General features: G+C 33.0%; 2 protein-coding genes across 2 annotated transcripts in view; both read left to right on the top strand.

The window, feature by feature from the left end:
• Window positions 1-7,476: 7,476 nt before the first annotated feature.
• LOC133335484 (maternal protein exuperantia) lies at window positions 7,477-10,799 on the top strand. Its single transcript, XM_061543757.1, has 4 exons — window positions 7,477-7,674; window positions 8,661-8,813; window positions 8,880-9,807; window positions 10,449-10,799. Exons 1-4 carry the CDS (start codon window positions 7,477-7,479, stop codon window positions 10,796-10,798), a joined length of 1,629 nt encoding a protein of 542 aa, XP_061399741.1. The 3' UTR covers window position 10,799.
• Window positions 10,800-13,537: 2,738 nt separating this feature from the next.
• The window catches only part of LOC133335501 (RING-box protein 2), a 36,601-nt gene continuing 34,974 nt past the window's right edge, over window positions 13,538-15,164 (top strand). The window contains exon 1 of the mRNA XM_061543776.1: window positions 13,538-13,697. Within this exon, the coding sequence (XP_061399760.1) occupies window positions 13,538-13,697 (160 nt within the window). The remainder of the gene's footprint in view (window positions 13,698-15,164) is intronic.

Genomic DNA, 15,164 nt, shown 5'->3' on the forward strand with positions numbered 1-15,164 from the left:
TGTCCTGGCTTCTTGATTTGGGATAGCATAAACCTCCGGCCATTTACTGAAGTAATCCATGACCACTAAGACATACCGGTTCCCAGAGTCGCTTGTGGGGAACGGCCCAGCTACATCCATTGCGATTCTTTCAAAAGGGGCTCCTGAATTATACTGCTGCATGTAGCCTCGACTCTTCCGTGTTGGACCTTTAGCTTTTATGCACCTTTCACAATTGGCGATCCAGTCGGCAATGGATTTTTGACAGCCGACCCAGTAGAATCTCTGCTTTACCTTTTCAGCGGTCTTTGCTATGCCAAGATGTCCTCCACTTGGCCCATCGTGAAACTCCGACAAGACATCTCTTATTTTGGAGTCTGGGACGACGATCAAGTTCCGGTGAGATTTACCGTCCTCACTTTCCCATTTGCGATATAGGCAGCCATCTTTTATAAGTAAACTGTCCCACTGGGCCCAATAGGATTTTAAAAGAGGGCTTTCGGAGGTAATTTCTTTGCGACTAGGTCGCTTGCCCGTTTCTATGGCCGAAATTACTTTGCCCAGAATGGGATCTCTTCGTTGTTCCGTCGACCAATCTTCACCCGACTCAAACTGCAATCGTCGGACATCAACGATATTCTCTTTGCACTCCGCCTTTGAGCAGTGCCTGTATTCTACCTTGCATGGCCGACGAGACAGGGAATCAGCATTACCGTGTTTTCCGCCTTCTCTGTGCTTGATTCTGTTTAACGGTGACTCATCGGTGGGCTGTTGAGCCATTCTTCTACCATCTTTCGTTGGAGGTGGTGACGATGACCTGGATCGTTTGCGCTTAGCTCTGCATTCGCGCGCAATATGACCTGCTTTATCGCAGTTGTAGCATCTAACCCTGGGCTTAGTCATCCCTACTAACTTTGTTTCTTCTATTACCTGCTTCATGGCGTCCTTGATCGAGTTAACGAGAGATTTGGGTTCGCAACCTTCGGTCTCCAGTTGGCGAATCTTGTGGGTCTGGGGCTTAACAATTATTCTTGCCGTCTCTTGGGCAAGGGCAAACGACACAGTTTCGGCAAACGACGCTTTTGGTGACGCATATGTTGCACATTTAATCTCAGGGTCACGTATGCCATTCACAAAGGTTTCGATTTTCATACGGTCCAGCAATGGGTGATTCTCTCCTGGATACGCCATTAGCACCAAACGTTCCACCTCAGCTGCAAAGTCTTGTAGCGTCTCGTTTGCCCTCTGTACTTTTCCCCTTAGTTCCATAAGGTAGATGTTTTGTTTATGTTCGCCACCGTACTTACGTTCCAGTGCAGCAATAACATCTTCATAGTTGCTTCTAGAAGCGACAGGAATACTCTGTATAACATCCGCAGCACTGCCCTTCAATGCCAGAAGTAGTGCAACCGCTTTGTCGCTGTCGTTCCACGAATTTCTAGAAGCCACTGTCTCGAACTGTAACTTGAAAACATTGAATGACGTAGAGCCGTCGAATACAGGAGGTTTGATTTTTAATGTGTTATCAGGAGCTCGCACCGGACCACCTTTAATTTCCAGTTCCGAAATTTTCTTCTCCAGATTCGTAAACCTGTGGTCGTGGGCCAGAAATTTCTCATCCACAGACAGAATCTTCTCGTCAACCGACTGCACTTTCTGATCCAACTCTTTAATTTGGATCTCCACGGTTTCCACTCTCCTTCCAATAACTTCTGTAATGTTTTCGAGTTTCTCGTTCATTACTCTCGAATTTTCGTCAAACATTCTACAATTCTCTGCCTTGAGTTCATCTAACTTTCTGGAATTCTCTTCGAACATACGTCTCGTGTTTTCTTCTAACTTTCTGGAATTCTCTTCGCTTCTTCTGGAATTTTCCTCAAACTTTCTGGCATTCTCTTCGAACATTCTAGCCAGCATTTCTCTCAAATCGTCAACCCTGGCAGCTACTGACGAGACTTCCCCACCGTTGGATTCGCCCATTTCCGATAAATCCACTTCATCCTTGCTGTCAAACTCATATGTATCGATGTTCATACCACGGCGCTCGAACTCATCCAACAGACGTTTTTGTAGCTCAGCCTTGTTGCCAGTAGAGGACAATTCCAATTTATTGAGCTCCTTCTTCAAGTCTTCCACTCGTAGATCCTTAAACTTCATCGTAGTATTATCGTAATCCCACTTCTGACACCAATTGTTACGTTCTTGGATTTCACTTAAATCCCGTGTAGACGTTGTTTTATTTCCCGATACAATTCGTACCAAATAAAACGCAGGTTCTTTCGGATTACGATTATTACAATGATTTTATTCACACAACTTTACTTTGCACTTTACTTTACACGACGGTTTCAATTCGCGATCTGATTCACAACTGACTCACTGCCTTTCCATTCCCTCTATTTATATGAGCCCTGCCTGTCGCTACAGAAGTTTCTAGACGATCTGGTAACACCTAGATCACGAACAATCTAGCAATGCAACAAACACATTGAGTAACAATAACAACAAACTTACTGAGTGAACAATAACAACAACAAACTTGAGTAAACAAACTTACAATAACAACAACACATATACAGGCGAGGGAATAACAAAGAAAGAGGAATAACAACAACACATATACAGGCGAGGGAATAACAAAGAAAGAGGAATGACGTTTAACAAGAATTGTACGACAATAACAAAATAGAAAATGAAAGAGGAAATGGAAGGATGTAGAAAAATCTATACAGTGGTTGTTGTTGTGAAGTTATTCAAATAAACTGCGTTGTAGAAATTTACGTTACAATTCAAATTCTTAAATTAACGGAATTCATCTAAATTAACTTAAATCTAAAGTTATATTCGTAACAATATGATTGATTAAATAAAGAAATAAGAACGGTATAAAATAGATAAATTTATATGCTCCGAAATATTTGTAAAATGTTAAATAACAAAATATTAATAGAATAATTAATAAATATCTAAAAAAATGAATTGAATCCGAATTTTTAAATTTAATTAAAAAAATTGTTTCTCATGAGTACGTACTAAAATCTACCTATAACGGTATTAATCAGTATTTTTATAATATTCTTGTCACGGTTTTAGGAAGAAAATCTAGTATTCAAATATCTGATTCAAAAGATGTCACATAAACGGAACAACTTGTGACAGTATTTGCACCTCTTCAACTACTAAACTCATATATCACCGTATTCACTGTGGACGCAACCCGTTCAAGTTGCAATATTCTTGGAGGTAGAAGAAACAGAACCAGTTAATGAATGACACCCCGCATGTATTCTGTTGCTACAACAACAACAAAAACTTGTAACAATTGTTTTTATTTAATATTTGAAATTTACGTATACAGTTTAATAGTGTACCTTTTCGAAATAGATCAGTATCAAACCTGTTTTAGACAAACTTGTTATAGTCTAAACCAGTGAGATAAATTTAGTTTAGTTTATTTTTATTTAGTGATATTTTTTCCAAACCTAGATTAAACTCGAAGCATAGTATCGGATCCGCCTATTATACCAAGATCATCGATGCGAAATTGGCGCACCTAAGAAAGACATACTCAATTTAATTAGGAAAACCGAACCTATCCGTCTATGGCAAGGGATGATTCGCCCTTGACAGGAGAGGATGACTTCCCCAACTCAAGGAGAATCAAATGACAAACCGATGCTACCGAAGTAGATGTTAGTGCCAATGATCTTTTAATTGAAGCAATGTTTTCACTTGTTAATAAATTTAAACGTTTTAATTTTATTTGATAATAAAATACGGCCCTTGGCCCAGCGAAACTGATGTTTAAATATTTCAACATCAATTAGTTTTGTTTTGTAAAAATGCTAAAAAGTGCACAAATGTACTAAAAACATATATTTTCTCATCTCTGATCATGACAGCAGTCAAGTGGTTACAAATGCAACCCTGTCAATTCACACTCTTATCAGAGTACAGAGTCAATACGACGTTGTCATTGAATAAGAAGTGTTGCTGCAATCGTGGTTGTTTATTTCTAGAACAAATTTCAACGGGATTTTTTCGGTTAAAATAATTAAAATTAATCAAAAGATAAAGAAAGTTTATGAGAAAAGGACAAAAACAAAGAGTATTCAAAGCAACATAGATTTCATCAAAGACTAAAAGGAGTGACAAGCAGTTGTTGCGGTAATAAAACCACATTTTTCCGTAAGTAATATAAACTGTTGACTCCCCCACTTGAACCGACCGACCGTTCGTTCGAACGACGACCAACCACATCATATGAGCGAGATTGATCCATGCAAAAACGCAAACGGTCAGGCAAATAAATAAAATTGCTACGTAAGGAAGAAAACCAGCAAGTCAACATATTTTTAAACGCCGCAACCAAGTCGAACGATAATAAAAACCATAGAGAGAGAAATGCCCCAGCATATCCTATGAAAATAGCTTGCTTAAAGCAGTGGGATGTGGGTGTTTTTCCACATGCAGAAATATCAACACATTTTCTTTGCCCTGTTTTGTAGTTTGCATAAAAACTACTTGTCTTGAATTATAACTATTTATTTGAGTCATAACAAAATAGGCTATGGAAATGTGCATTTATTTTTCTCTGCCACTTCAAAAATTCATTTGAAATTAGAAATTGAAAGCGTCTCCATCGTTTGAAACGTTGAAAAAGCAAGAAATAGTTTTTTTCTTTTGTTTGCGAATTGTTTCCGCGTGCCACCAACCGAAGATAAATGAAATCGAAATTGTCGACTTAAATGCAGAATTAATTTTAGTACATGGACTGAAGAAACAAGAAAGAAGGAGCTGTTGTGTGCAATTTTGGATTTCCCTCATTTACAATTTACTACCGGTATTTGTTAACCACAATTGGTGGATAGTTTCCACTCAAAAGAGAAACTTACGAGAAAACAAAACATTCCATTGGAATATCCTCTCCCTCTCTCTGTTTGAAATAGCTTAAAATCATGTGTTTGAAACGAGATAGCGTAAGTTGTAATATTCTTTTCAAATTTGCATATATTTTATCCCTTTTTGTTTAATTACTTTATTGTTGTCTTCTTGGAAATATTCCGTTATTGCTTTTAGTTCCAAAATTGCATATCATCACCTAGGTGAATAGTTGTGATCTTCATTTTCGTAAATTTATTTGTAAAACCTACAAGTATTGCATAAGACCTTTTTGCTGGTTCAAAATAGGATCTTTTCCAATTCTATTTAAAATTTTTATTTTAATAAAAAAAATTTCGTGAATAATTTATATTCACATTCGATAATTTGTGAAAAGTAATTTATAAATAATAAATATTATTGGTAAGTTTATATTTGAAAAAATAATTGAAATCAAATACAAAATGGAGATTGTGAGTTCATAAAATATTGGAATGAGATTTGAACTAAATTTTTCTTTTGTTTTTAATTTTCTAAGGCTGATAAAACAAGAGGTTCTTGCTTTAAAATTTAATATTTTATATTTACACCTAAATATTTTATTGTTAATTGAATCTGCGAGAGTATGGAAGATATTACAAAATTGTGATAAAACATACTACCAACTTATTTATTTGATTTTCTTAGATTGCAACAATAAACTGCATTGACGTGTTTTTTTTTTAATTTTACAGAAAAAAATAATTTATAAAATATTTTAAAAAGTTCTAATTAAAAAAAATTGAGTATACCTATTTATATTAATTTAAAAATAGTTTATCCTTCGCGTTTTTGAATGATCCCATGTCTATGCCTGAAGACCACTCTCTGGCATAAGCAGAAGTTATAAGCTAAGTAATTATCGGACTACAGAAGCTCACACTGCATTATAATTATATAATTATAATATATTGCCTTCTCTCTACAAGCTATGTATTTCTGAAGTCAGGAGAATGTGCACTATAGAGTGATAAATTTCAAGGTTCCATATTGTAACAAAAAATTAATGGGTCATGTTTCAAATCATTTTTATATTATTTGGCATTTATTTTTGAAGGTTATGTCTATTTAATTTTTAATGAATCCAAACTACTTTATACGCATGAAAAAAAATTTGTTTGTAAGTATAGGGCCCCGTCGAGGGCATTTTTTACATTCTTAACACATATAGTCCTTGCAGAAATCCATACTCCCTAAGATATTAGCCCACAAAGTCTTAACGGTCTTAATCCTGATTATAAAAATGTATTTTTTTGTGAAGTCCATTCTTTGATATGGGATTCCGAAATTGCCCTGATTACAAAAATATAATATTCTTATCAAATAAGTTCACACATTCCTTACACCAGGCCTTACACCAGACGTATGCCGAAAATTTTTTAATTTGTTAATAATGAGAGCTATGCAACAACTTTTCCTGCCGGAATTTTCTTTGAGAATCTCAAATTTTTATTGGAAATGTGACAATTACTGTTAACAAAAATGAAATAGGACGTAATTTTTGTTAAACCTATTTTTTAAATTTTCTAAGAGGCCAAATTAAAACTACCCTTAAAAATAGTGATGATATCTAAAATATTGTGAAATCCTCTTTAGACTTAAAATTTTACTCCGATCTGATTTTGCTCTGATATACTTTATAGGTTCCATAAGGCAGAGGGTGTAATTACTGAAATTTTGTATATACTTCTGCTGATGCATTACAGATGAAAACATCCTTTTAAAACAATTTATTTAAGTAAAAAATCGACTACTGGTGGACTATACATGTCCCTTATAGAAATATTTCTAATTTTTTATATTTATCTTCTAATAAAAGTTAAGAAGCTATTTCGTAAAATTCCATCGCAAATTTCTTATATCGGAATGTGCGAATTCAGTGGCATTGCTAAAACCGCTTATTTAAAACTTCTATAATAAACAAAGAAAAAAATATGGCAATTCCGAAAATCCCATTATCGCCTTTGGTATTGATATTGTAAACATGGGCTTCCCCATTTTCATCGAATGTTTTGTGTTTTTATCAGATTAATATTTAATTGACGGTATCAATTTTTCAGTTCTGTTGGTCTTACTACTCAAATTACTTAAATAGGTTCTCTGCCTTTGTGTAAACATTTTTCATTTTGCCTTACAAAGCAAAACACCCTTTTCGAGCTAACCAACGCTAATAACTCTCTGGTTTGGTCGCGTTTTGAGATCAACAAAAAATTATTAATAAGCACAAACTGTAAAATCCATAAAAATCATTTGAAACGGCGATAAGAGCAACAGTATTTTTTTGCACGACAATTTATTCACAAGTAAACGAAGGAACAACAAAGTTGGTCATCGGTGAGTTGTGCTCGCTCAGTGCTCTGGTGGATCAATTTCTATATTTCTTGTGGTTGTTGTCACAATTTTTGAAATTATTTCCATATTTTTATGATCTTTATGTGTTACTAATTTTTTTGTTTTTATTTTCTTTCCAGTTAATACTTTTTTAAAAATAACAGAACACATAGCTATTGAGTGTTTTGAAAGAAATTGCATTTGAAAAAGAGTAATTAATTTTGTTTCAACAAAAGAATTAACAAAATGGTCGCTTCATCTACAACACCAACAACAACAAATACAGCAGCGGCGACAACACCGCAACAAAACGGTGCTGAAACTGCTGTTGCTGCCACAACAAATGCCAACAACACCAACAATGTCACAACACCCCTACCAAAGGGCAAATACACTTTAGTTGGCATTGACATCGACACTACCGGACGCAGATTAATTGACGAGGTAAGTTTTTCCGTTCCTCCTCCAGTATACTATAATAGAATTAATGAAAATTATCTGTGTGAGTGTGTGCGAGTAATGTGCTCAGTGATCATTAATGCTAAATATTGCTCATTGGATTGTGTTTTTTAGTTCAGTGAGAACCAATTTAAAAAATTGGTTCTCACTGAAAAAGTCACGTTTTTGTTAGTTGTGTGCATTTTTTAATTGTATTTTGCTTTTCTTTATATTCATAAAGAAATTTTGATTTTTATAATAGCTTTTAGTAACGGAAATTGTCATAAGCTAAGAATAATATGCTTTGGGGATTCTAGAGTACCATGCCTTCGCGAAGAAGGAAGGGTTCACTTCATTCAAATATCTGATAATTGAAATCGACATTTTTAACGGGGAGCCGTATTTCTAATCATTAAGTAAGCGTATGAACTAGAATTGTTAAGTTCGCAGATCTTAGTATATCGGCTTCCAGAATTTCACTTGAGCCCGTATATAGCTACCAAAATCGGCTACAGTATCTAATTTAAAAATAATATTTTTTGAGGGTCTTTAAATAAATGCGTTGATGCTAATTAAATTAATATATTTTGACTAACTGCCTCATGTCTCGATTTAAAAAAAAATGGGGATTCCCCGCAATAGTCTCATTTCTAACGGGGAGCCGTATTTCTAATCATTAAGTAAGCGTATGAACTAGAATTGTTAAGTTCGCAGATCTTAGTATATCGGCTTCCAGAATTTCACTTGAGCCCGTATATAGCTACCAAAATCGGCTACAGTATCTAATTTAAAAATAATATTTTTTGAGGGTCTTTAAATAAATGCGTTGATGCTAATTAAATTAATATATTTTGACTAACTGCCTCATGTCTCGATTTAAAAAAAAAAAATGGGGATTCCCCGCAATAGTCTCATGACCTCACATTGTTAGTAGATTTGATGTCTACAACATTTTATTGATGCCATAAAATTGTATATTTTCCTTCTTTCAGATTGTTCAGCTGGCTGCCTATACTCCCATAGATCATTTTGAACAGTATATTATGCCATATATGAATTTAAATCCAGCTGCTCGTCAACGTCATCAAGTTCGTGTAATTTCCATTGGTTTCTATCGCATGCTCAAGTCAATGCAGACATACAAGGTAATTAAATGAGAGTTTTTTTTTGACAATTGTCGTCTTACTGAAATTTCCTCTATTGTTTTACAGATTATTAAATCAAAATCGGAAATCGCTGCTCTTAAAGATTTTCTCGCATGGCTCGAAGCTTTGAAAGCCAAAGATGCCACATCGCAAGGTATTATTCTATTGTATCATGAAGAGCGTAAATTCATTCCATATATGATTTTGGAATCGCTTAAAAAATATAACCTGCTGGACAGGTTTTTATTTACTGTTAAGTCATTCGCTAACGGTCTCAATTTGGCCAAGGCCAATGCCAATGAGTCCCTGCAACATTATACGCTACGAAAACTATCGAAGTTTTTGAAATCCAATGCCGTCAATAATGTTGAACTCAACAATAATAATGTAGCATCGTCCACCACAGAAGGTGCAGCTGCTGCTGCCAAAGATCAGCAGCTGCAGCAGCAACAACAACAACAAAAGACTAACAAGTCTAGTCAAAATAACAACAATGAACGTGAATTATTTGATGGAAGTGCCAGTGTGCGTGCCAAATTAGCCTATGAAGTTGCTTTGCATTTAAGTAATCAAGACTCCAAAGAAGATCTCGATTCACAAAATGCTCTCGATAAATTGTTAACGGCCATTAATCCTTATGCCCAAACCATTCAGTGTGATTTGGACGAATTACAAACACAAAACGAAAATCTGGAACGTCAAAATTCATTCCGTCCAGTATTTTTGAACTATTTTAAGTCAATACTTTACAATCGTGTGCGTGCTGTTAAATTCCGTATCATCTTGGCCGAACATGGTTATGATTTGCAAACTCTCAACGCCATTTGGACCGAGAAGAAACGTGATGGCCTTGTTGAAGTTTTGCAGGCCATTGAAGAGCTCAAGGATGAGGATAAAACAGAATTGGCTGATTTGTTTGATAGTTATTATGATCCAGCCAAGACGACTATTAAACCGATTGTTAAACCACTCAATCGTTCTCGTAATAGGCGTGGTAAGTAGATATTTTTTTGTTTTCCTTTTTTTCTTTTGTATTTTAATTTTATTTTATCTGAATTTTTGACATAAGAGGAAGAAAATATGAATTAATACTAGAATACTACAAGTAATTGTGGGCCTAAGAAATTTAACTGAACTCCGAGGGTCTTAAAACTAAATACATATATATATATATATATATATATTTTATTAGCATGAATATTTTTTTCTGGTTGAAAAATTTGGGTTTAACTTTCCGAGTGCCGAACCATGAGGCACTCTTATAAACACGCATAAATTTCTGTTAAAATTTAAAATTAGCGTAACACCAGTGTTTCTTTTTTAATTTTAGATTGTCATTGAATTTTAGATTCTAAATAATTTTTATATCAACATACACATGATTCATAATTAGTATACCGATTATGAATTTTAAATATTCATTCTGCGGTTTCAAAGCCGACTTTATAAATAATGAGACGGCGGTTTTTGAATATAAATACAAATTTGGAAATATGCATATTGTAGTTCCTAAAATAGGACTTCTTAGATTTTTTAAATTAACTAATTGTTTTAATAAAATCATTTAATAACAATTATCCTTAGCAATTTATAAAATATTTCAAAATTAATCCCTGGTTTCGTTTTTTTCCACAGTACGCAACAATGTTAGAAACGATGGTAAAGTAGCTCCTCTTGCTGCAAATGGTGCTCCTGTGGAGCAAGGTGCCGGTGGTGATAAACAACAAGCTAGTGGTGGTAATAATGCTAATTTGCCCGATTCCACAACAAAATCACCTAAAAATCGTGGCAAACGTAATCAGCGTTCTACTCAAAAGAACAATAACAACAACAATAACAATAGCACAAATAACAACAATGTGTTAATAAAAACAGAAACTCCAGTGGCAAATGATACTCCCACTGCAGCCGATGCAAATCAACAACAACAACAAACCAACAATGCAACTACTACGGCTCCAGTGGCTGTAGCGGCTTCAAATTAATTACAACAGCAAATGAAATACAACAAAATCAAAATATATATCAAAAGCCAGCCATTCAGCCACTAGAACAGAAGTGGAATTCTAGCCAACACTTTTTTTTCAAATCAATTAAATGCCATGCCCTAAATGTTGCTGCAACAGAGTTAACACAGAGTAAACCCAAATATGTAACTACATTATTATTCATAATTTTTATTTAAATATAGTTTTGTTAACTAACTTTAACTACAAATTGTTGTAGTTGTAGTAAATTATTATTTTTTATTAATTTTTAATTTTTTTTTTTTTATTATAATATTGTTAATTGCTTAAAAAAAAAAAAAAAAAAAAAAAACTACAAACATTGTCATTATATGATGCTGCTTAAAAACAAAAAACGACAAAGCGTTTTTCGTTAAGTGCCTTAAATTGTTTATATTATTAAATTTTCATTCAGTTGCTAAAATTTGTTTAAACAAAATGAAAAAAAAACTTGAGGAAATTTGAAATAATTTACCTTTAATTAATTTGATTTTCTTATTATTTTTTTGTCATTCTCTTAAATTTTAATTTGAATTTGATTTTCCTTTTTTTCTTAGAAGTATAAAACACACAAATTAAACATTTCAACCAAAAAACAAAAGATAAACAAATGAATTTTTAAAATCCAATTGGAAAATAGAAGCAAATGTTTAATTTGGTTACAAATAAAATTGAAATAGAATAAATGTAGATCGGAAGAGAAGACAAAGCAAAATATTTAGATTTGTTTCTAAACAATTGAATTTCTTTTTCAGGCCTATTTTTGTTGCCAATAGCATTTTTTATATTACAAACCATACAACATTTCTAGATATTTTGTTTTATTCCAGAGACGACTGATCACAAAAAATTACAGTAGTATATTTAATAAAACAACAACACTATTTTCATACTATGTACTATACATTTATATACATTTAGAAAAAAACATATTTATATTACACACTTCTCCACCATACAAACACACACATATATATTACATACAACAACCAACCATATATCTATTTTAACTGAGAATAATAAGAAATCTTTTACAACTATTTTTTGATTGAATATTTAAATAATAATAAAAATTAAAAAAAAAAACAATTTATATATAAATATGTGTTTTTATTAACGATTGTTGTACTTTTTTCCAGCACCCATACAAATGAATTCTCGAAGAAACAATTCTAAAAACTGAATTCCCAACAATATGGAATCAAATATTTTTCATTGATTTTTCAAATGGAGCAATATTGAGATTTTGCAAAATTCAAAACAAAATTAATTTCTGTTAATTATAAACTTGTTTTCTCATTTGTTGTTATAAATTATATTTCATTTTAATTGTGTAAACTTTTTATAACTTGATTCGTTGTGTATAAATATATACATTATATAAATTTAAAAATGTAGTTATTTAATATGGCCAAACGATAGCTTAAAATGGTTTTAGAAAGAGGAATTCAATTCATTTAATTTATTAACAAAAATAAGTAAAAAGAGGCATTTACCTATAGGTAAAATTAGTATCACTTCCGTATATTTTACGTTTGATCTAAAGGGAATAATATATACATACATTAATAGTACTCCAATATATTTGGTATAGATGTAAATGGAATATATCGGTCCACGCTTTGTAATAGCCTCCATGTAAACGTCCTGATCCATTTTCGAAGGTGGTTTGAATTTAGAATTTCGGATTTCCGGAGTAGTTCATGTATTGTTGTTTATGATATAATTAAGTGATATACTGTTAATTTTAACCTTGTGGAGTAGTCCATGTAAAGAAGTTTTTGGAATCGCTCATGGCCCTTTGGGCTAAGTTCTTGTTTATGAAATAAATTGAATTGAAAAAAATGTCAGTAGCAATTTTTCGGTATATACCCATTTTTTACACAGACCTCTTCCAAAGGTCCCACTTAATTTTTAAATGTCTTGTTATAAATCAACATATTAGCTGAATAGTCACAATTTTAGAAAGGTCCCTATCGATTCGAAGTACATTAAAAGGCATCAAAGTTCGCCGCGGACGAACTTAACCTCATATTTACTTGTTATGAGATAGACTTGTTACAATTTTGGCTACCTTTAATTAAATTTACCGTTAAATTATTGATCGATTGAATTTATTGCATATCATTAATTCTGTATAAATAATAACATCGAATAAATCCCGATCCATTTTCGGTATTTTAAGTTTTTAATCGCATTTCCAACCGAAGTGGTTCAAATTTAGAATTTCGGATTTCTGGTCAATAAAAATGTATTAATTTGCAGTATATGTATGCCCAATTTTTTACATTATTCTCTTGCAAAGGTACCGCTTAATGTTTAAATGTCTAGTTGTTAATTAACATCCTAGCTGACAATTTATAATTATAGAAAAGTCCCTAACGATTCAAATTATGAGTTATTTTTCTTTAATTGGTCGATTGATTTATTGTATATCTTTAATTCTGCACCAATAATAATATTATCAATAAGTATAAATCGGACATAATCAATATAACCATATAGTAGCTGTTTGTGTTATCATTTCACGTTGAATGCCACATTTCTCTTTGAGTACATAAGAAGAAGCATTGTTTTGTTTTCGTTTGGTTTTTTTTTGCACATTAATGCCATTATTCCAACGGTTGGCAGTGCGGGTTGTGTATTAGAGCTATTTTGTTGTAGTTTTTTGTTTAAACAAGTAAGAAATTAAGAGAAACAAAAAACAAAACTGGAGTTATGGATGATCAAAGTGAAAATTCCATGGATAAACAAATCGACGATAATGATGGCACCAAACCCGAAAAAATGTTCACCCTGAAAAAGTGGAATGCTGTGGCTATGTGGAGCTGGGATGTTGAATGTGATATTTGTGCTATTTGTCGCGTTCAAGTTATGGGTAAGTCGGTTTTTTTTTTGTTTATATTACTTCAAGTGCTAAACATGTAGATTCGGACATGTTAGAACATAATAGGAATAATAGAGTTGTGGACTCTGCAACTTGTTACATCCACCAACATTGGATTAGTCAATATTCGTTAAATGTAATTTTGTAAATGGAAGTTTTTACAATGATATCTGCAAAAAATCGTCCATTATTCCAAACTTACACTTTTAGTCGGCGACGCTTTCAATTTTCTAACCTCCATTCTAATTTTGCTGTTGATGTAACGGTTCCATGGCTTCCTTGTATTTTTGTTGAAGAAATGGAATTCTAAATGTGGAACACGACTAACTACCAGAATATTTTAAATGGACGGCCTTTCAATTGAAACATCTTTAAAATAGAAAATATTGAATGGGTGTATCACCAACGGATAGGGATTTAAGAATTTTACTACTTTTATAAGAAAGAAATCAACATGATGTCGCATCTCGTGTTACTTTATTACAAACCCCCCTTCAATAAGATTGAAGTTCGGTAATGGACTCTGATGATTATCTATCAATCTTTTCGAGATCGCGAACTGCTGTCTATGCAATCTTTAATTAAGTCCTTTGTGGGCATAATGTTGAAGGTCAGATAGCATTTATGATTTCATGGTAGTACCGTAAGTTACAGTGTATATTGAATGAGTTCGCAACATCTCGAGCTTTGCAAATCTGCAGTCCATATTTTAGGGGTCATACCTCCTATATACCGAACATATCGGTTTTTAGTATTTTGAAGGGTATGAACGAATTTCGCAACCGATGTCGCTTTAATTTGGCATTCCACACTTTTGGAATTAAAAAACTTCGACGGTAATGGGAATCTACACTAATTTAAGAATGTGAAATTTCATGTGAAAATCTCAACAACTCTTGAAGATATATTCGATTAATTGTGCTAGCATCAAACTTTAAACTCATTTTTATCCAAACAGCGTTTTTGCAAATGGCGGGCACAATAACTCAAAAGCTAATAATACGATCGATTCCAAATTTTAGGACGTTTCTCTGTGAGCGTGTATCTATCGTTTGAACGAGGGTAAATCCAATAACTTGGTTTGTGGTAAAAAATATGCGATTTTCCAAAAATATTTTTTCAAAGGTCCGCCATTTTGTTGATTTTTGATCGAAGTCAATAATCCTAGTTCATACGAGAGCCAGACATGTACTCATTCTAACACCCTTGGAATTTCCGGATTCCGATGTTCCAGTGAGGAGTTATCAAGCCCGCCATCAATAATAAGGACTTTTGTTTAATCCCATAAAACAATAACAAAAAAATTAGTAAATTATTTTTCTTTTCCTTTAAATCTTCCAATATATATATCTGCAAAGTTACAAACAAGCTTTGGTATTGATTTACTAGCCCAAGAAAATTTCAATTTAGGTCACTGTTTTGTATTTTAGGTATTTTAAAGGTTCACCTCATGGCGGA

The sequence above is a fragment of the Musca vetustissima genome, unplaced genomic scaffold (genome assembly GCF_032173495.1).
Source record: "Musca vetustissima isolate MV318-11 ecotype Yass unplaced genomic scaffold, APGP_CSIRO_Mvet_v1 utg9639, whole genome shotgun sequence".
Lineage (NCBI taxonomy): Eukaryota > Metazoa > Arthropoda > Insecta > Diptera > Muscidae > Musca > Musca vetustissima.

Coding starts and splice junctions, on each gene's coding strand:
- LOC133335484 (XM_061543757.1), top strand. CDS start 7,477: ATGGTCGCTTCATCTACAACACCAACAACAACAAATACAGCAGCGGCG. Junction 7,675..8,660: donor GACGCAGATTAATTGACGAG/GTAAGTTTTTCC, acceptor TCCTTCTTTCAG/ATTGTTCAGCTGGCTGCCTA. Junction 9,808..10,448: donor TCGTTCTCGTAATAGGCGTG/GTAAGTAGATAT, acceptor TTTTTTCCACAG/TACGCAACAATGTTAGAAAC.